Source organism: Micromesistius poutassou, assembly GCF_964030765.1.
Source record: "Micromesistius poutassou genome assembly, chromosome: 18".
Classification (NCBI taxonomy): Eukaryota; Metazoa; Chordata; class Actinopteri; order Gadiformes; family Gadidae; genus Micromesistius; species Micromesistius poutassou.
The window spans coordinates 5803737-5824449 of record NC_140288.1 but is presented as its reverse complement, the minus strand read 5'-3'; the positions used below and the strand labels follow the sequence as shown (position 1 = coordinate 5824449).

The 20713-nt window shown below is 47.9% G+C and overlaps 1 protein-coding gene across 1 annotated transcript in view; it reads right to left on the bottom strand.

The window, feature by feature from the left end:
* Positions 1-20713, bottom strand: part of unc13bb (unc-13 homolog Bb (C. elegans)) — an 81127-nt gene that overhangs the window by 3204 nt on the left and 57210 nt on the right. Inside the window, exons 18-39 of the mRNA XM_084482905.1 lie at positions 18257-18372; positions 17182-17345; positions 15994-16144; positions 15584-15652; positions 15252-15341; positions 14728-14865; positions 13674-13804; positions 13158-13243; positions 12592-12721; positions 11955-12051; positions 11260-11403; positions 10586-10663; positions 10225-10302; positions 6895-6983; positions 5795-5935; positions 5555-5678; positions 5178-5231; positions 3895-3972; positions 3220-3367; positions 2322-2378; positions 1731-1820; positions 872-1031 (exon numbers count right to left, since the gene is read on the bottom strand). Of these exons, the coding sequence (XP_084339031.1) occupies positions 872-1031; positions 1731-1820; positions 2322-2378; positions 3220-3367; positions 3895-3972; positions 5178-5231; positions 5555-5678; positions 5795-5935; positions 6895-6983; positions 10225-10302; positions 10586-10663; positions 11260-11403; positions 11955-12051; positions 12592-12721; positions 13158-13243; positions 13674-13804; positions 14728-14865; positions 15252-15341; positions 15584-15652; positions 15994-16144; positions 17182-17345; positions 18257-18372 (2413 nt within the window). The remainder of the gene's footprint in view (positions 1-871; positions 1032-1730; positions 1821-2321; positions 2379-3219; positions 3368-3894; positions 3973-5177; positions 5232-5554; positions 5679-5794; positions 5936-6894; positions 6984-10224; positions 10303-10585; positions 10664-11259; positions 11404-11954; positions 12052-12591; positions 12722-13157; positions 13244-13673; positions 13805-14727; positions 14866-15251; positions 15342-15583; positions 15653-15993; positions 16145-17181; positions 17346-18256; positions 18373-20713) is intronic.

Genomic DNA, 20713 nt, shown 5'->3' with positions numbered 1-20713 from the left:
GTTCTGCGTGGGGTTTTAGTGAGCGGACCAATCACAGCCCTCACTGCTGCGTCGCCTCGACGGAACGTTACAGTTTCTGGGAGGCGCACGTCACGGCCCTAGTGGTGGACGCAAGGAGGGTCCGCAAGGACGTAAGGGGTCCGTCACCCCCTTGCGTTCGTGGGACAATAATCAGCCCTTAAGGGGTCGGGGTGGAGATGGGGGAGGGCAAAGGGGGGAGGGGACGAGGGAGGGAGGCTAGCAGATCACTTCAATTTCAGCTGCAAATGTGACTTTGTGTTTTCTGGTAAGCATATCCCACGATGCATTACTTTCCCCACAAACTGTACGCTGGTCTTAGTCAAAATGGAGCCAGTGGCTGAAGCCCAAGCCTAAACGTTGGACCTTTGTAACTTCAGGCCTCACTTGGTCTATTCATCGCTAATGCATCATGGGTAACAAGTGCCAGAAAACTGGTTGGGTGAGACATCGAGATGCTGACGCCCTCGATGTCTGTGGTCTCTGAGAGGAGAGGGAGCCGAGTGCCAGACGTCCGGTTCCCCTTCCTACTCGTCTAGGGTTTGGGTCTGAGTTCACCGTAAGACGCAGTTAATGAAGTGGGCTCCAGCTGCTGAGCCATAGGATGTGACACAGCGGGAACAGGCCCTTTCTGGGTCTTTAAGGACATTTACATTTAGATGCTTTTATCCAAATCGACTAACAATAAGTACTTTTTGTCAGAAGAAAAGAGAAACGACAATATAAGGATGTCAGTACAGTATGGAAAGCTATTCCTCATCTACAGACCAAACATTAACATATATTTAATCTATTTACATGGAAAATAACAACAGTATATATGGAATAAGAGCGGTTGAGTGGTTGTACTCACAAGTTGAACGTCTCGTTGAAGTTGGGCGACCAGCAGTTGTTCTTGGACTTGGTCTGGAACTTGCGTTTCTTGTCGCTGAGATGAGGACCTATGAGAGACACCTCCACAAAGGGCCGGAACATCCCAGGCGTCTGCCACTTGAGGTCATTGGCTCCCAAGACTGAAGGATCACCCACACACACACACACACAAGCACACACACGTTATATAATAAGTCATGAACTCAAGGAGGCAGAATTGTCTAGAGCACGGTCCCCAGACTTTTTTACACCACGGACCGGTGAAAGCATAGACAGAGTTCACTACTAAACATCGTATCGCCATCGCTCCGTCAGGATGGGTTCGTTGGTTTGTTACACCGGGCGACAGCCAGTTGAGTGGCTAACACAAAGCGGTTGATTTTCTGTAGTCGAGACCCCCTTTGTGGAGTCCGAGTTCAAAGAGGTTTGAGTGCAAGTCAAGACCGAGTCCAAATGAGAGTCTCTCGCTTTAAGATGATCATTTTGCACTATTATTAATGATCAAAAAGCAAGTGCAGTGAAACCACGCGGTAGGCTCAAATGAGGTCACATGGTTTACTCTAAGCAGAGCCTTTTCACTCTAAAGTCACATGAAGCTGAAGCTTCAATGAACCCGACGACCACGGGTCACGCATCACGCACAGCGTGCGGACGAGGAGATATGTTGTTGCCGGCATATGATTGGTTACCAGGCAGCCAATGTCAATGCTCGTTCTATTTTGAATGAATAGACCTCTGTAGAATATGTCTACTTGCTCGAGCAGGATGACCCCTGACCCCCTCGCTGCTCCTTCCTCTGCCTAGATGTGTGAGCAGTGAATGTCTGGACTCGGACTAACCTTTGACGCTGATCTTGCGCTCCCCCTTGCCCGGGGTGTGGAGCTCAATCTGGGCAGAGACCTCTCCGATGGGCTTATCCACCCCAGACCCTAACACACACACACACACACACACACACACACACACACACACACACACACACACACACAAAATACACTTCATCAGGAAGGATAAGGGTCCAGGGACTAGAAGGTTTGTGTGATTTACCCAGAATAGAAACAAGGGATAGGAATTGTAGTATGGGTGTTTTGCAATATATTACTTCTAAGTATATATTGTGACGTGCACCATGGTATGTTCACCTCTGAATGTGTAGCATATACAGTGTGGAGGAGGGGGGGGGGGGTGGAGGAGGGGGGGGGGGGTTTGGGTGCAAACCTGACAGTATTTTCTGGTAAGCATATCCCATGATGCATTGCTTTCCCCCAGGAACCGTACACTTATCTTAAACTAAACCCAGACGAATACCTGAAGCCCAACCCTAGACGTTGGACCTGTGTAACTTCCCTTGGTCTGTTCATTGCTAATGCATCATGGGTAACGAGTGCCAGGAAACGTCCGTCGGGGCGCGGCCCTCGGTGGTAACATACCCCTGCTCGGCTGTATTTTTTCGTTGGGAGTTAACCTAATACCCTTTCCATTGTGTACTGGCGGCCGGCACAAGAGACAACACAGAACACAGAGTGAGATCAAGACGTTCTGACAATGAAACACACAACATATGATTATCATCTCATCTCCTCGATAGACCTCTGAAGAATAAGTCCTGCCTCCGAGGCTCCGGTTCCCTCGGTCAAATGTCTATGGGAGATAACATGGGGTTCATGAATGATCGTACATAACAAACTCTGTAGGTGGCGGAGAAGTAAAAGCTGCGTCACGTTTTGAACTACACACTTTTTCCATCTAGTTTCGACTGTGTTTTTGGATTGTCAGTGCCGTTAAAGTAGTAAACGATTATTAATGCTACTTTAACGGCACCGACAATCCAAAAAGCCAGTCGAAACTAGATGGTAAATGTGTGTAGTTCAAAACGTGACTGCTTTTACTTCTCCGCCACCTACAGAGTTTGTTATGTACGATCATTCATAAACCCCATGTTATTTCCCATAGACATTTGACCGAGGGAACCGGAGCCTCGGAGGCGGGACTTATTCTTCAGAGGTCAATGCATTAAAAAGCTCCCAGAGCAGCTCCTATTGTTCGAGTCATGCTTTGAAGTAACATCACACAATTTCAGCCAATCGGAGGAGCGATCGCAATAACCGTGGATGAGGTCATCCTGAGATTTGAGGTCAGTGTCGGGGGTTCCTCTTTAACCTTTTACAACATCAACTACCCATCAAAGGTATGCTAAGCTAACTTACCATGTTGGCTAGTACAACCACAAGCCTAGTCTTCCTTGGGCGTATTGGCTATCTCAATGCTAACCTAGCCCGTGGTCTGCATATCGGCTATCTCTCTGCCAACATAGCTGACCTAGCCTACCTTGGGCGTGTTGGCTCGTGACGAAGGTCTTGATGAGCGTGTCGGTGGACTGAGTGTAGAGCGACAGGGCGTGGCGCAGCGACGAGAGCTCGGCACTCTTCTCCAGGAAGGCCTTCTTCAGCCCGTTACCGCCCGCGTGGAAGTATTGCTGGGGAGAAGCAAGGCGAACGTCATCCGGCCGTCTCCGTCGGCGCCACCCACTCATTTTACACTTTTAAGTTACGTCATCAACGCATCATCTGGAACAGCGGTTGTTAAACTTTATTTGGCCTGTGAACTCTTAAAATATCGACAACTTATCGACAAAAATATAGACAACTTATCGACAAGAATATCGACACCTGGTTCTCGATGGTGAGATGTAGCCCAACATATCGATACCAATGTCTAGTAATAGTATGTGCAGCAAAAGGTGAAGTGTTTCCTATACGTTAAATGATGGTTTAGGCAAGTTCAGCATTTCCTTCACATTATTAACTTTTAAACGCCATTTGGGAAAGTGCATGGATTATTCCATGTTCCATTTTGGTTTGGTTCTAAAGAACAACAGTCTTCCACTGCTGCTGCTCCAATCTGTCTCCTCTCCGACACCTCGATGAATAGTGAATGAAACTGAACTTGAACCTCCCCCCCCGGACAGGTCCACATGACACCGCCGCCACCGCACCAACTGACCTTTATGGTGTCCAGGGCCATGTCCATAACGGCACACTGCTTGGGAGACAGGCTCTTGGCCTCTCCGGCCATGTGGTCCTGCAGAGAGCGAGAGAGAGCGACTCAAGCAACACACAACCCAGAGGCGACCATTCACTGACCCGTCCTAATGGGCTCTAGTATTAGGTGGATTGGTGATGTATTGGTCAGACTAAAGCAACAAACGTCTAACCGATGACCGAATGACGGGGAAGTTAAAGTGAAGACTTTCCTGGATATCACTATGTTAAGGAAAAATATTTTCTAGAAATGAGTGAGCAGTGTTTCCCCCCAGCACTGTATGGTTAAGGAGACCGCCTTAACAACACTAGCGCCCCGCCTTGACTACCATGTATTGAAGAAAAAAAAAAAAAATATATATATATATATTATTACTATGCATAAACAAAGTACAAAACTCTCGTAGGGAAAGAAAAGGTACTTCCATCAGGTACAAAAAATATAGATAAATAATGCATTGGTAATACTGTTTACAACAATAGACTAAGACATTTCCTGGGGGAAACACTGAACACCTTCATGACACCTACCTGACACCTTCATAAAACCTTCATAACACCTTCATAACACCTACCTAACACCTTCATAACACCTTCATAACACCTTCATAAATATGTGTAGGTAATTTAGGGCATTTAGCAGACGCTTTTATCCCAAGCGACTTACAATAAGTCCAATTGTCCGAAACAACAATATATCGCTGTCGGTACAGTGAAGGTATTCATAGGAAAAAGAGCCAAGCACTAACAATCACTAGGTTAACCCATTCCCTGTACACAATAAAGATAGATAGGATAACACAAAGCTAAGTACTATTTTTAACTGACAGGACTCACAAAATACAATAAGTGTGTACATAAAGTTATTTCTATACATTACATTATTATTATAACTGACTTGAAGCCTTTTCTGGACTACACAGTGAGTTAAGGTTAAGTCTACTCCTGACACTACAGTACAAGGGGAGGTCTACTCCTGACATTACGGTACAAGGGGAGGTCTACTCCTGACATTACGGTACAAGGGGAGGTCTACTCCTGACATTAGAGTACAAGGGGAGGTCTACTCCTGACACTACGGTACTTGAAGGAGAGGTCTACTCCTGACACTACGGTACAAGGAGAGGTCTACTCCTGACACTACGGTACTTGAAGGAGAGGTCTACTCCTGACACTACGGTACAAGGAGAGGTCTACTCCTGACACTACGGTACAAGGGGAGGTCTACTCCTGACACTACGGTACCTTCAGTTTGGACAGGTGACCCAGCTCCTTGGCAGCGGACAGGAACTGTGCTCCCTGCGGACATTCAGATGTGAACGTCAGAGCAGAGGACACGCCATCACATCATGGACACGCAAAGAGTTATCTGATCGCTAGAAATGAATATAGATTCAAAAAGAACTGCTGGTTCTCCAGTGTGTTCTCCTGTGTGTTCTCTGGTTCTCCAGTGTGTTCTCTGGTTCTACTGTGTGTTCTCTGGTTCTACTGTGTGTTCTCTGGTTCTACAGTGTGTTCTCTGGTTCTCCAGTGTGTTCTCCTGTGTGTTTTCTGGTTCTCCAGTGTGTTCTCTGGTTCTCCAGTGCGTTCCCTGGTTCTCCTGGTCTCCCCCTGGTTCTTACGAAGGTGTCGTGGCTCTTGGGCAGCACGATGGTCTTCTCCAGGCTGCTCATCACGATCCTCCAGAGCTCCTTCAGAACACGCTTCAGCACCGTCTTCTCACACACCGTGGCGAACAGGGTCAGCCTGGACGTGCACACACACACACACACACACACACACACACACAGTCAATACATGTACGTATCCACAGTGTGAGTGCCCATGCCCCCTCGCTGTGACCCCACGCTGTGTCCACTCACTTCCCGTCCAGGAAGTCCATTAAGGGTCTGAGCATGTTGTCCAGGTCGGCCTCCGCCTGGTTCTTACTGCTGAGCGGACCCTTGATCTGGTACAGCAGCGACGCCATCTGACGCATGCAGTCGTTGATGCGCACCTGGAAACTGTGGGGGGGTGGGTTGGGGTGAATCCAGGTTATCTTTTTGTTAATATAGACTTAAAGGACCAGTGGCCACTCAAAGCACTTTACAGTACTGCCTCACATTCACCCATTCACACACTGACGGCGGAGTCAGCCACGCAGGGCGACAGCCAGCTGGTCAGGAGCAGTTAGGGTGAGGCGTCTCGCTCAGGTACACCTCCACACTCCGCTAGGAGGAGCCGGGGATTGAACTAGCAACCTTCTGGTTACCAGTCAACCCGCTGTACCACCTGAGCCCCATCTCTTACACGACTTTGGATATGTTATTTTCTGTGTGTGTGTCTTATTTTTTAGTGTATGCATGTTTTGGGTGCCTTGCAGTATTTGTGGGCTCACATGCAGGTATGTGTGTTCAACACACTGCTGCCATGTAGTTCATTATTTGTTCACAATGACACAACTCAAGACGTCGCTACAGTCGTTATGCCTTTTTATTTGATTCCAACGTCAGATGGATCGATCAAATTCTTCACAACCAATGACTCGATCATCAATTAACGTTCAACATCCCTGAATTTAACCACTTCACTAAATCAAATAATTACGCTGTGCAGATCTTCATCTGACTTAGAAATGTTGCACAGATTGGAAGCAGACATCCAAGCAAATTCATTTCTGATTTTATGTTTCTTTATGGATGTACTGTATATTACTATGAGCAGAACTTCAAGACCTTTTGAAGACTTTAACCCAAATTTCCATACTTTTCCAGGTCTGAAGACTGTCATAATTCCATAATTGCAGTTCCTGAACTGCAAGCGCCCTACTGTTTGAGCGCACGTTTTTCTCAGTTTTTGTTCTTCCATCTTGTAATTTATCTGCCTTAAATGATGGGTGTGTGTGTGTCTGCATAATGTACTGGGGTGTGTGTGTGTGTGTGTGTGTGTGTGTGTGTGTGTGTGTGTGTGTGTGTGTGTGTACCTGTTTCCAAATGTAGTGCTGAGCTCGTCCAAGACGTTGTTGAGCTTCACCTGCAGTTCGTTGAGGAGGTCGCTGGCCTCTGAGTCCATCTGCAGGACACACACACACACACACACACACACACACACACACACACACACACACACACACACACACACACACACACACACACACACACACACACACACACACACACACACACACACACACACACACACACACACTTCTCATGAGCTTCAGCTTTGTTTAGAATCTAAAAATAGTTCAAGGAGAAATACTCAACACTCCTTTTGAGGGCAGGGCGGTAAAACAAGTAAAGACTACACACTAAATTAACTGTTGTGTTGTTGACAAAGCAACAACACACCATGAGTCAGAGCCACCCACCTTCCTGCCAGAGACCTCCACCTTGTGAGTGGGTGGAGGGTGAACAGAAACAACAGGAGTTAAACACACACAGAGGCTTGGTTTCTCAGTGTGAGTCGTACAGGGCCAGGCACAGGGGGGCGAGGGACAGGACCAGAGGGAGAGAGAGGCTTTCACTGCCAGAGGAAGTCGGGATGGTTAGCGGTCATTAGGTTGGGAATCCACTGGGCTGCTAACATCACAGAGGTATGGATTTACCTCAGGAACAATGGGGAATGGAAAGCTGCTAGGACTGGGGCACAGACGGACACAACTTCTTCAAAAGATTGCTTGTGGAGTCTGTGTGCATGTTTGTGTGTGTCTGTCTGTCTGTCTGTGTGTGTGTCTGTGTGTGTGTGTGTGTGTGTCTGCCATTTCACCTACACTCACGTTTAGGAGACAAGGTCACACAAGATGTTAAAATGTTGTGTTCTTATACAACAGGTGTGTCATGACTGTGGTACTCTTTGGTCTAGTGAAACTGACTACATCACCTACCGTTTCTACTGGCACTGGTGTGTCCATCTTTAGGTTTTGGTTTTTAAAGGAGGGAATATGAAATTGTACACTTGTTAATCACGACTGAACCACCTTTACATCAACACGATGGACAGACCTTCATCATGAGTGAACAGAACAACATAACTGAAATACTTTCATAGTAAACAAGAGAGCTACCTGCATAGGAGATAATATGGAACAACCTTTATCATGACACTGAGTCATGAAAAAAAAGAATTAACTAACTTTATTGTAAACAGGACTACCTTTTACGATACCTCTATTAGAAACTACCTTTATCAGAAACACACAGTAAGGTTAAGGAATCCAAACTACAATAAATAAATGTTAATGTATCTCAGGATCACTAGGAAAATGCAAAAATATAACATTTACAGAAAAAGATAAACCAGCAAAACAAAAATGAGGTTTCTTAATGAAAAAAGGAAAAGGCACAAAGTAGAGAAACAATTTTTGGCGTGTTATATGAGAGAGAGAGGTATGGTTTTGAGGACAGGCAGGGCGAGCCAGTAGGAGAGACACAGGGATCCACCGTTTAAACCAGGAATAACCACACAGGGTAGACCAGAACCAGGAGGGGAACCAGAGAACGACAGCCACCAGACGCAGGGCTGTGGTGGTACACTGTGGTATACAGGGGGGCGAACCAGAGGGTAGTGACGGCAGGGCTGTGGTGGTACACTGTGGTATACGGGGGGGGGGGGGGAACCAGAGGGTAGGGTCTGCCCAGAGAGGGGGGTGGGGGGGGGGGGTAATAAAGAACTCTGAGATGACAAACCTCCACCTCCACTTCCTCTCCTACATTTTCATCATCCTCCTCCTGCTTCAATTCCTCAAGCTAAGGAGTGAGTGGGAGAACACACACACACACACACACACACACGCCAGCTCAAATATAAGCTGGGAATCCCAGCTCATGCATCATTCCCCGACTTCCCCCGGCAGGAAGTTATTAAAACATGATATAACATGAAACGTAATTCATCAACTATAAATTAATGTGAGTGCTAAAATTACTTAAAATGAAAGTACCCATTTCCTTTCCACACTTTTTAACTTTTTAGAATTAGCCGCCATTTCTGTCAAATATAACTCTGTTGTGAAAGTACTATATATTCCTAACAAAAATGAATTACAAATACTTTAGCGAATAACTTCAGGAAAGACAAAGGTGATTAAAAAGACGTGTTCTGCAGCACAAACACCAACATCGCTGCATCGATACAGCCACTCCGCCTTTCCACCGCTGACATGAAAATCCAAACCTCGCTACTTCTAGAAACCAGCTAAAAACCATTAGCAAACTCCAACAACACAACACAACACAACACAACACACACAGCGGTGTTCCGCCAAACACGCGATATCCCTCCGGATCAGGAGCAAGCTCCGTCTAGATCCAGGGACTCGCTCCATATCTAGAGCGAGCTCCGTCTGGATCTGGGAGCGATCGCGCTCCAGATCCAGCTCCAGATCCGGAGCGAGCCACACAGTCACAGATAGGTTCCAACCGGTTCATTAAACATGTTGTTGGTGTGAGGCTACCAGGGTTCTAGTCTAGAAGAGGACAGGCAAAAGGACCTTTAAATCTAAAAGTCTACATCTAATTCCGGGAATAAGGGTGTGAATGTGGAGAACCCACCTCCTCCTCCTCCACCTCCCCCTCCTCCTCCACGTGGGCATTGCACTTTTGACGGTAAAGTAAACACACGGGTTACGCCGAGAGCAACACTCATCTCTACAACTCTAAAGCTGATCTAGATGATCCAGATCTATATTCAACCAAAGTGGTGTTGGAGGGACAAGCAAAGCAAACTCTGAATGCATTAGATGTATGTGAATTGTGCTGAAGTGTTTTTTGATGATGCCTTGACTCATAGTACTATACAACAGATATTGATAGCGTTGAGGTAACTAGTGCAAATCTCAACTAGGCCCAGGAGGTTAGCCACATGCTAATGTTCAAGCATGACATCGCCATTGGGTGGATGGATGGGATTAGAATGTGCCGATTCTAACACAGGTATCATTTGAACAACCAGAGCAGCTACGTACCAGTGCCTCCACGTTAGCATTCTGCCACAGGGAACACAACAACATCATCAACACAACAACAACACAACATCTTCAGAGTCAACGTCTCACATTTGCAACGAGACAAAACACACTTTCAGCCATATTGTCATGTGCTGCACCTCGATGTTGAAACAGTTCACGTCTCTATTCAAGTTGATAAAAGCATCCGTTCAATGACGTCATGGATCATCAGGTAAAGATCCTGAGTGGGGTTCCCCTGGTGGCCAGAACTGGTAGTACAGGTAGCTGGTAGTACAGGTAGTACTGCAGTACAGGTGGAACTGGTAGGTGTGTCTGGTGGTACCAGTGCTGGAAGCTTCTACACACCTGTTTGGCGCCCATGGACTCGAACATCCTCTCCAGCATGATCCTCAGCTGCTGGACGTTGTTCAGCAGAACGCAGGGCTGCACACACAACATCATCATCATCATCACCAGATCCTCAACCCAAGGCCCACAGAGGATGACTGTTTTTACCCCCAAGCAGTTAGGCTACTGGAGGAATCCAGGCTACTGGAGGAATCCTTGTGTACTAATAAGATGTCATAAAAGCGATTCTGATTCTGATTCCATCGTTCTGAATGCAGCAGCGTTACATACTACTGAGGGAAACGATAGGAAGACATTCTGATTCTGTGGAGAAAAAGAAGTGGTGATATAGATAAAATATGACATGTTAACCACTTACTATCTTCTCTTGGTCGATGTACGAGGGGAAGCTCTTGGTCAGGATGGCACTGTACTGAAGGAGAACTTTGGCAATTGTCTGCGTGGGTTGGAAAAAAACAGCAACAACCGTGTTACAGATTCCAGCAGAATACAAAGCGATTATCAAAAGGCAATGAAATGTGTTCCACACCACGGGAGCAATCCCTAACCATCGGGCGGGGTCATGTAGGGGCTCCTGGCTGAAAGGTTCTGAGGATGGCTTATTTATGGATTATTTGTCATATCCACAACAATTAAAGCAACAGCAATGAAATGCCTGAGTCTCAGGCTCCCTTCAACAACACAATAATATAAAAACTACAACTTATAAGAGAAACACAAGAAAAGTCACCTGAGACTTCAATAAACACAGAAGTAGTGCAAAGACAAAGTAGTGCATTTACAGTGCTTAGTTTACAGTGGTTCAGTTGCATAATGATCGATTTTATGTCTATGTGTTGGAGGAAATAACGTCACTCGTTTAGCCTAAGTTTCAAAATATGACTTTACTGGAAATCTTTCAAGGCCCGGTACTAAGGGGACCACGGAGCGGCCCGGGTCCTGGGCCCGGGGGTTGTGAACCTTAGGATAGGCCTGTCTGCTGACGGAGGGGAGGGCCGAGGGGCGGACCGAAGGGCGCTGGGGAGGCGGTACCTTGGAGAAGCGCAGGCTGTACTGGGCCATGACCCCGGGGTCCGGACACTCCAGCTTCTTGATGATCTCGAAGCTCTGGTTGAGCTGCGTGAAGATGTCCACCACGGAGCAGGAGAAGAGCGCGTGCTCCGACGTCTGCTGGAACTGAGGAGGAGGAGGAGGAGGAGGAGGAGGTTAGGAGCATCTCACACGGAGCTCCAGGGGTCCAGGGAGGAGGCCAGTGGCCAAATGTCAAGGTCAATGTGCCGTATTGTGTGCTCCTCACAAATTAAAAAACAAACAACAAACAAGGAGGTGAGGAAACAGGAGGAGGAGAGGAGACAGAAGGGGCAGAGGAGACAGAAGGAGGAGAGGAAACAGAAGGAGGAGGACAGGAGACAGAAGGAGGAGGAGAGGAGACAGAAGGGGGAGAGGAGACAGGAGGAGTAGAGGAGACAGAAGGGGGAGAGGAGACAGGAGGAGTAGAGGAGACAGAAGGAGGAGGAGAGGAGACAGAAGGGGGAGAGGAGACAGAAGGAGGAGGAGAGGGACAGAAGGAGGAGAGGAGACAGAAGGAGGAGGAGAGGGACAGAAGGAGGAGAGGAGACAGAAGGAGGAGAGGAGACAGAAGGGGGAGAGGAGACAGAAGGAGGAGGAGAGGAGACAGAAGGAGGAGAGGAGACGGAAGGAGGAGAGGAGCAGGGAGGGGAACTCACTCCGTCCTTCTTGTCCCTCTCCAGCGCTCCGTGCATGAACTCCATGGACACGTCTTCGTTCTCCTCCAGCCACTGCAGCACAAACTGCAGGAACCACCTGCAGACACACACACACACACACACACACACACACACACACACACACACAGTTAAGGACCTTTCTGGGACTCTCTCTCAAACATCGAGGTAAAGGAAGCTGGACACTAACAAGATAAAGCATAAAAAAAAAGTAAAATATCATTTCTAGTTATAGTATAGTAGTTATAGTTCCACAATACCAGTCAGCTGTTGGTCGAATTGGGAAGTCAACCAACTGATTTAGACCTATCAGAAGACGGGGTCGGAACACCCACCAAACCAAACGGATGTACGAACCAATCAGAGAGCAGTGTTTCACCAGAGCTGGTGGTGTGAGCCCAGTATGGTTTCGGAGTCACTTCTGGTGATTCTTAAACCTTTCAACAATGGGTAACTAGATTTAAGGGGGTGTGGTGGTCTGAGTGGCCGAGGGGGGGGGGCTGTAGGTGTGTGTGTGTGTGTGTGTGTGTGTGTGGGGGGGGGGGGACTGTAGGTGTGTGTGTGTGTGGGGGGGGGGGGGGGGCTGTAGGTGTGTGTGTGAGTGGGGGGGTGGTCTTACGCTGGGTACTCGGGGGCGTCCGCCGGCATGGCGCTGGGCAGGTCCTTCACGTACTCGTTGAACAGCCACTTGACCTTGAAGTGCAGGTTCATGTAGTCGGCGCTCTTACACAGCCGGTGCTTCTCGTGGTCTGGGGAGGAACAACAACATGTGGGCAGTGGTGACGCTGTGTGGACACATGCTGCACTTGTGGTGGCTTTATTATGGGCTGGAGATCATTCACATTTACATTTAGGTCATTTAGCAGACGCTTTTATCCAAAGAGACTTACAGTAAGTAACTTTGTCTGAAGAGAAACAATATATTATTGTAGGTGCAGTAATCGGTGCACCAATAATTGCTGGGTTAACCCGTTCCTCACAACAAAGTTAGTTAGGATATTTTTATATTTTCATTGCCAGGACTTACAATACAATAGGTGCATACATTGAGTGTCAGGACGTACAACATACAATAAGTGTGTACATTAAGTGCCAGGACGTACAACATACAATAAGAGCGTAGGAGGGGTGGGAGGGGTTGGATCACATGGATACAATCAATAGAGAATTTAAACGCGGGCGTACCTTCCATGCCGTACTTCATGTCCTGGGCAAACAGTGTCCACATGACCTCGGCGGAGACCTTCCCCACGCTGAGCTCCTGGGGGAACCTAGGAGCCACCAGGGAATAGAGTCACCACCAAACACCGAACACTTAACCCCTGACCCACCAGGGAATAGAGTCAACACCCAACACCTGACTCCTGACTCCTAACCCACCAGGGAATAGAGTCAACACCCAACACCTGACTCCTGACTCCTAACCCACCAGGGAATAGAGCCACCACCCAACACCGAACAACCCCTGAGCCACCAGGGAATAGAGTCAACACCCAACACCTGACTCCTAACCCCTGACCCAGACATTCAACCCCTAGCCCTAACATCTAACCCTAACCATGCTCAGGGATTAGAGTCAACACCCAACACCTGACTCCTAACCCCTGACCCGGACATTTAACCCCTAGCCCTAACATACTGGTTGGTTTTACTGGGATATATATACATACTGGTTGGCTTTACTGGGTTATATATACATACTGGTTGAGCACGGGCGTGTAGGAGTTGCGGTCCTCCTCGATGATGGACACGATGAGGGTGATGAGTTTGGGCCAGAAGTCCAGGTTCTTAATGCTGGGGCCTGGCTCCTCTGGAGGAACCTCCTCCCTGGTCTGGACACACACACACACACACACACACACACACACACACACACACACACACACACACACACACACACACACACACACACACACACACACACACACACACACACACACACACACACACATTCAATACAGGCTAACGGTTGGCTAACTACAGGCTAATGACTTCAAAAACATGGCAGCGAAAGCGCACAAAAAAACACAAAAGATATCTGCTGATGATATGCGTCACTAAAACATGGTGACTATATGCTTCATACATGGTTAATACACGCTGGTAAAAACATGATAAAGACATGCCAAAAACATTCTGAATACAAGTATAATGTTGTTAGATTTAATTAGCTTGAATATAAGGTAATTACAGGCTGAATACACACAGATATTAAACAACATGCTAAGAATTGTGTTTTTGACTATGTGGCTTAATATATATCACTATAATATAACTATAATTATCTTTGTACATTCTCAGGCAATTACAAAAATGACTGCAGCGAAAAGGTCACACATTTCCAAAGGTAGACGAGAAAGGAAAGAAAGAAGGAAGAAAAGCATGATTTGAAATGGTACAGTCGGTGTCGAGTTGGTTTTTCAGTTAAACTTGTTTTACCCCCGTCTACAAAGCTTCCATTTTATTATTTATACTGTTTATACCATTTGTTTTGTTTGCCATGTTTGTTCTGTTTATTTCTGTCTTTACTCTTGTCTTTACTTTAGCATCTATTTTTGTTTTCATTAGCACTTTGTATGTTTATTGGGGTGTATCTTATCCTGTGTTTTCTACTGCTGCTGGGCTGCTGTTACAAAGGAATTTCTCCTCAGGGGGATTAATAAAGTTGTTTATTAACACACTTCAATTAGTAGAGCTATTTAAAGTACATGTATGTCCACATGTAAGGACCCTAGTGTGTGTGAGTGGGACCGACCGTGTCCAGCGGCTGGTACTGGCGGCTGTACAGCTCCTGGCAGTTGTTGAAGATGTAGTCGTAGGTGGAGTTCAGGCAGGCCTTCACACAGTCCCGCACCACCTGGCTGGCCCTGGGCGGGGACTGCAGCTCCTGGACCTGGCCAGCAGGGGGCGACACAGAGGCACGGACGTTACTCAGGAATCACAGTGGTGTTTACAAAACAGACGCTAAAGCTGGTGGATCCATTTAATAAAATGTAGGATGAATTTAGAGATTTTGTTATTGTATTAATTGCATTAGGTGGTTATTTAATATCCAATAGCATAGTATTTTACTCCATTATACATAGCCATGTAAAACATAAAAAGATAACGATCATCTCCATATGCATACTGTCCATCCACACAGGAGGAGGAGGAGGAGGAGGAGGAGGAGGAGGAGGAGGAGGACGGGGAGAAGGATGAGGAGGAGGAGGAGGAGGAGGAGGAGGACGGGGAGAAGGATGAGGAGGAGGAGGAGGAGTAGGAGAACGGGGAGCCTACCTTCATCCTGAAGAAGGTGATGCTGGTGAGGAGGTCCACGGTGGACTTGAGGTCCTGGAGGCGGTCCTTACTGCTGGCCGGGAAGTGGTTCTGCAAACAACAACAACAACAACAACAACAACGTCATCAATGGTTTGGCTGAGTTGTTTTATTGATGGATTAACTCAAATTGAATAAGACTTTTTGTGTATTATTAACGCGACTGGAATCTGTACAAATAAATAAATAAACACAAACATGAAATCTTTAAGACTCTGAGATGTATGCCTTTAATTCCTGCATGATACTTGGATAACATCTTAATAAGTAATGATACTGAATTCAGTTCTTACTCGGTACGTGGAGAGGTCTATCCTCAGAGAGTTGTGGAGCTGGTCCAGGAGTTTGACAAACCGTTCTTTCTGTGAAGGAGGAGAGAAGGAGAAGAGTGAGCGAGTGAGTGAGTGAGTGAGTGAGTGAGTGAGTGAGTGAGTGAGTGAGTCAGTGATCGAGCGAGCAAGCGAGTATGTGTGTTTGTGCATGCGTACCGACCCCATAGTTAGAGTGAGTGAGTCTGTGTTAGTATGGTGTGTGTGTGTGTGTGTGTGTGTGTGTGTGTGTGTGTGTGTGTGTGTGTGTGTGTGTGTGTGTGTGTGTGTGTGTGTGTGTGTGTGCATGCGTGCATGCCTGCGTGTGTGCGTGCATGTGCGTGCGTGAGTGCCTGCATGTGTGCGTGCGTGCGTGCGTGTGTACGAGCACCGACCCCAAAGTTGGAGGCGGCGAAGCGGTCGGAGGCGGTGACGCTGGTGGAGGCGGTGGTGTGGGCGTAGAAGGCGTTGATGTTGGCCAGCAGCGTGCTCATCACCGCGGGGACGCCCGGACACATGTACTTGGACGACAGACACGCAAAGTGCCTGAAACAGACCAGCAGAGGGCGCCACACTCAGAGCCTGGAGCCTCCAGCAGCCACAGCGCAGTCTCACAGGGCATGGGAACAAGGGACCTAGCCACCGTTGATATCCTTGTTCCAACAGGTGGCGCCAGAGTAAAGGACGGACGTCACTGAACCGAAACAATAACCCACAACAGGTTTAGAGAAGTCAATGAAATGACTTGTTACTACCACGGTGGAGGGGGAGGAGGGGGGGACGGAGACACACACAGTGTGCGAAACAGAGAGAGCGAGAGAGAGAGAGAGAGAGAGAGAGAGAGAAAGAGAACAAGAAAGAGAAAGAACAAGAGAGAGAAAGAGAAAGAACGAGAGAGAAAGAGAAAGAACAAGAGAAAGAGAAAGAACGAGAGAGAAAGAGAAAGAACAAGAGAGAGAAAGAGAAAGAACTAGAGAGAAAGAGAAAGAACGAGAGAGAAAGAGAAAGAACAAGAGAGAGAAAGAGAAAGAACAAGAGAGAGAAAGAGAAAGAACGAGAGAGAAAGAGAAAGAACGAGAGAGAAAGAGAAAGAACAAGAGAGAGAAAGAACAAGAGAGAAAGAGAAAGAACGAGAGAGAAAGAGAAAGAACAAGAGAGAGCGAGAGACTGAGATACACCCGTACGTCTACCCCGTACGTCATGGCCTGGTAGATGGACCCCCCCCCCCCTCTACATACGTCATGGCCTGGTAGACGGACCCCCCCCCCCCCCCCTCTACATACGTCATGGCCTGGTAGACGGACCCCCCCCCCCCCTCTACATACGTCATGGCCTGGTAGACGGACCCCCCCCCCCCCCCCCCCCCCTCTACATACGTCATGGCCTGGTAGATGGACCCCCCCCCCCCTCTACATACGTCATGGCCTGGTAGACGGACCCCCCCCCCCCCCCCTCTACATACGTCATGGCCTGGTAGACGGACCCCCCCCCCCCCTCTACATACGTCATGGCCTGGTAGACGGACCCCCCCCCCCCCCCTCTACATACGTCATGGCCTGGTAGATGGACCCCCCCCTACATACGTCATGGCCTGGTAGATGGACTCGATCCCGTAGCGCATGGCGAACTCGTCCACGATCTCCTGGGCCACCTCCTCGAAGTACACCCTCCAGGAGTCGTCCCCGCGCGCCTCGGGGATGCGGACCACCCCCTGGCCCAGCACGTCCGTGTAGTGGTGGAACAGGTTCTGGGGGGGGGGGGGGGGGGGTCATGGGTACATAACATTAGGGACTGCAGATGTATGTTAGCCTAAGGCTAACTCTGGTGCCATGCATCATCAAATGGTTAGCCTGGAGATCCAGAGCCACATCTAGAGAGCTGTAGGGTCTGGCAACGAGTGATGAAAACGGCCCAACTCGAGGGGCGGCACCAAGCATGCATTTGAAAATATCGCTGCACGCAATTGGATAACACTACGACCAATCAGTTCACCCTGATTGGTCCGGATTTGCTGAGATGTTCCGGATTGCGATAAGAAGCGGAGTATGACGGTTTCCCTTTAAAGAGGAGTTCACTATTTGGATTCCAGAGTGCGCCACTTCTCCCGGGTACTCTTTTGCGGGTTCTTCAGCAGAGTAACCTTCACAGGGACACCTCGGCACTCAGCGAGCCCTCCGGTCACCAGCCAACCCGCTGTACCTCCTGAGCTACTGCCGTACCAGACCCTTGTACTCCGAGGCGTGGGCCGCGTCCGTCATCAGAAGACCACGTCTCACCTTCGCCTCCTGCACATTGTCATGACGCCTGGGAGAAGCGCTCGCTGTGTCGCTATAGTTAGACATGCTAGGTCAAGGGTCCTTCATTGCCATTGGCAACTGGTGCATAGGAAATGTGGCTGGGATCGCATACATGGTCCATACAAAGGACATGGTTTCACAGCCACAACACCCAAGACCACACATTCATAATTAAGACGATGACCGCAAGAGCTCTTGCGCTATCCAAGTCGCTATCCTAGCTGTACCATTTTAGCCCCTTAGCTCAAGACCTTAAACCCTCAAACCCGGGACACTGCGACCAGGACTGAGCTGTACTGGTACCGCTCCACCCGGTGAGGGCGCCCCATCTACATTTCTACATTTCATTGGGGGGGGGTACCTCGTGCAGACAGGTGTACTGGATGTGGTACGGGGCCACCTTCTCCTCTCCTTTGATCTCCACGCTGATCTGCAGACGGATGGCGCCTGACACCGCTGACTTGTCTGTTCTCTTCTCTGGTGGAGGACACACAGAGACGCAGGGTTAGGGCACACACACACACACACACTATCGCACGCACACGCACACACACACACACACACACACACACACACACACACACACACACACACACACACACACACACACACTAATGCACACAAATGCTATCGAATTCACGCACGCATGCATGCACACACACTATCGCACGCATGCACACACACTATCGCACGCATGCACAGGCGCACACAAACACACACACACACACACAGAATTCAATATACACACTTAGAAATGCATTTATTATTCCATCCCAGCATTTGCCTGGTTAAATAATATTCACACTGGTATTCCATCCATCCACAGAGCCCGGCTCCTCCTGCTCGTGTAAAGGCCTCGAGGCCATTCCAGAAGATTCCATTCATAAGTGAACCTCAGCCTCTCCAGCTCCTCGAGACAACAGAGGGCAGCAGGTAGAGCAGAGCGGCGGCGTGGAGCTCTAATTCCAGAGCATTTAGACAGCGGCCGGCTCCACCCCCCCCCCGGTGTGAACGTCGTTAGAGGAACCGCAAATAGCCCCACCGCCCCCTTCACCAGCACCACCCACCCACCCCCATGCTGAGGAGAGTGTGTGTGTGTGTGTGTGTGTGTGTGTGTGTGTGTGTGTGTGTGTGTGTGTGTGTGTGTGTGTGTGTGTGTGTGTGTGTGTTGCTGGTAACAGTCGTTGGAGCTGGTTATGTGTGTGTGTGTGTGTGTGTGTGTGTGTGTGTGTGTGTGTGTTGCACCCTCCCCTACCATTTCCCCTGACAGCCTGGTTATTAACGGTAATTTGTACATGTCGCTGTAGCGATGCGTTTACCGCCGGAGAGCTGCTGCTAGCTAATCACAGCGGGGGGTTGGGGGTTGGGGGGGGGAGGGGGGGGGGGGCGGTTTGGGTTGAGGAAGAGGCCATGGGCCGTCTTCACCAAGCAGTCATCTGATTCTCAGATGAGAATCGTCAGAAGAGTTGAAGTCATTATTTTATAGTCCCACAGACTTTATGACAGAAACCAAAACACATTATTGGAAATTGAATCCTTTCCGAAAAAAATTTGATTACAAAAACGCTCGTCACAAACATTTGACAAAGAAAGCCCGGACATAAGCATACAGCACAGGGGGAAAGAAATGGCACCGTCCAACATGGCCATGGTTTCTACCGTCGAATCCAGAACAACCACCACTGCATGTCTCTACGTCAATCAAAAGCACCCGTTTACAAACAAGACAAACAACACCAATTTACTCTGTGTTGTAATTGGAAAGAACCTGTAGATTCCCTGTAGAATAACACTTCAATAATCTGAAAACTGCGATAACATTTTAATTTTGAATTCACAGAGAAAGGTTAAACGACATCCTGCATATTTACGTGATTGAAAAATAAAATCTTAATTGGATTTGAAAACATTAATATTCCGCGCGGTGAGGTTCTGTTGAGAGACGGCGTTGCCATGGCAGACAATCTCAGCAGTGTAATTAAAAGGCAAGCCATGATGATTGGCCACTCAACAATACACACTCAATCACACAAAAGCAGCACAGTAACCACACACACTTACACAGTCGCACAATCCTCAACACACACGGATATATGAGGAAATATTAGAATAATCCAATAATATAACAAATAATATTGAAAATAATAATGATCTAATTCTAGGACGTTAGGGATCATCTGCTGCAAACACGGGTTGACCCATAAAACAATAAAAAAATTATAATATTAAACAATTTAAAATAATGTTAACGCAATTTAAAACCAGAAGGCAAAAGAGATAACTGAAAAGTAAAAATGAACGGCCACTTAACTCGCTGATTGACCTGGGCTGCTCACTGAGGATTATACGTCAACTAAAGTTTCCACTTCATAAATAAAGCAGAAGATTAAAAAGCTGTCCGACTTCTTTCTGAATAAATCTTTGCTTCTCTACCTTCAGCACCCAATACATGTTCTCCTGCTCAAAGGGACAATAACATCCCGCAGGATCATTTGAGCTGCAGCTGTCTTTCACTTAACCTCTAACATTTGCATTTATATTACATTTATTATATTTATATCCCAATAACAGCTCGTTACGAGGGCAAGGGGAGCTATTTGTATTTTGGCCACAGCACAGCCCCTCCATTAGGGAGCGAGACAAAGGATGAAGGGATGGAACAGAGGAGGACACAACAAAAGAGATGGAAGACAAAGAGAGAGACGGGAGGTCAGAGCGACAAAGGCGAGGGCGGGACGTGGAGACGAACGTGTCTGCGTGACAGCAAGGCACAACCCGGGGAGACGTCTCATCGGTGAGAGGAAAACTGGCGAAGGAA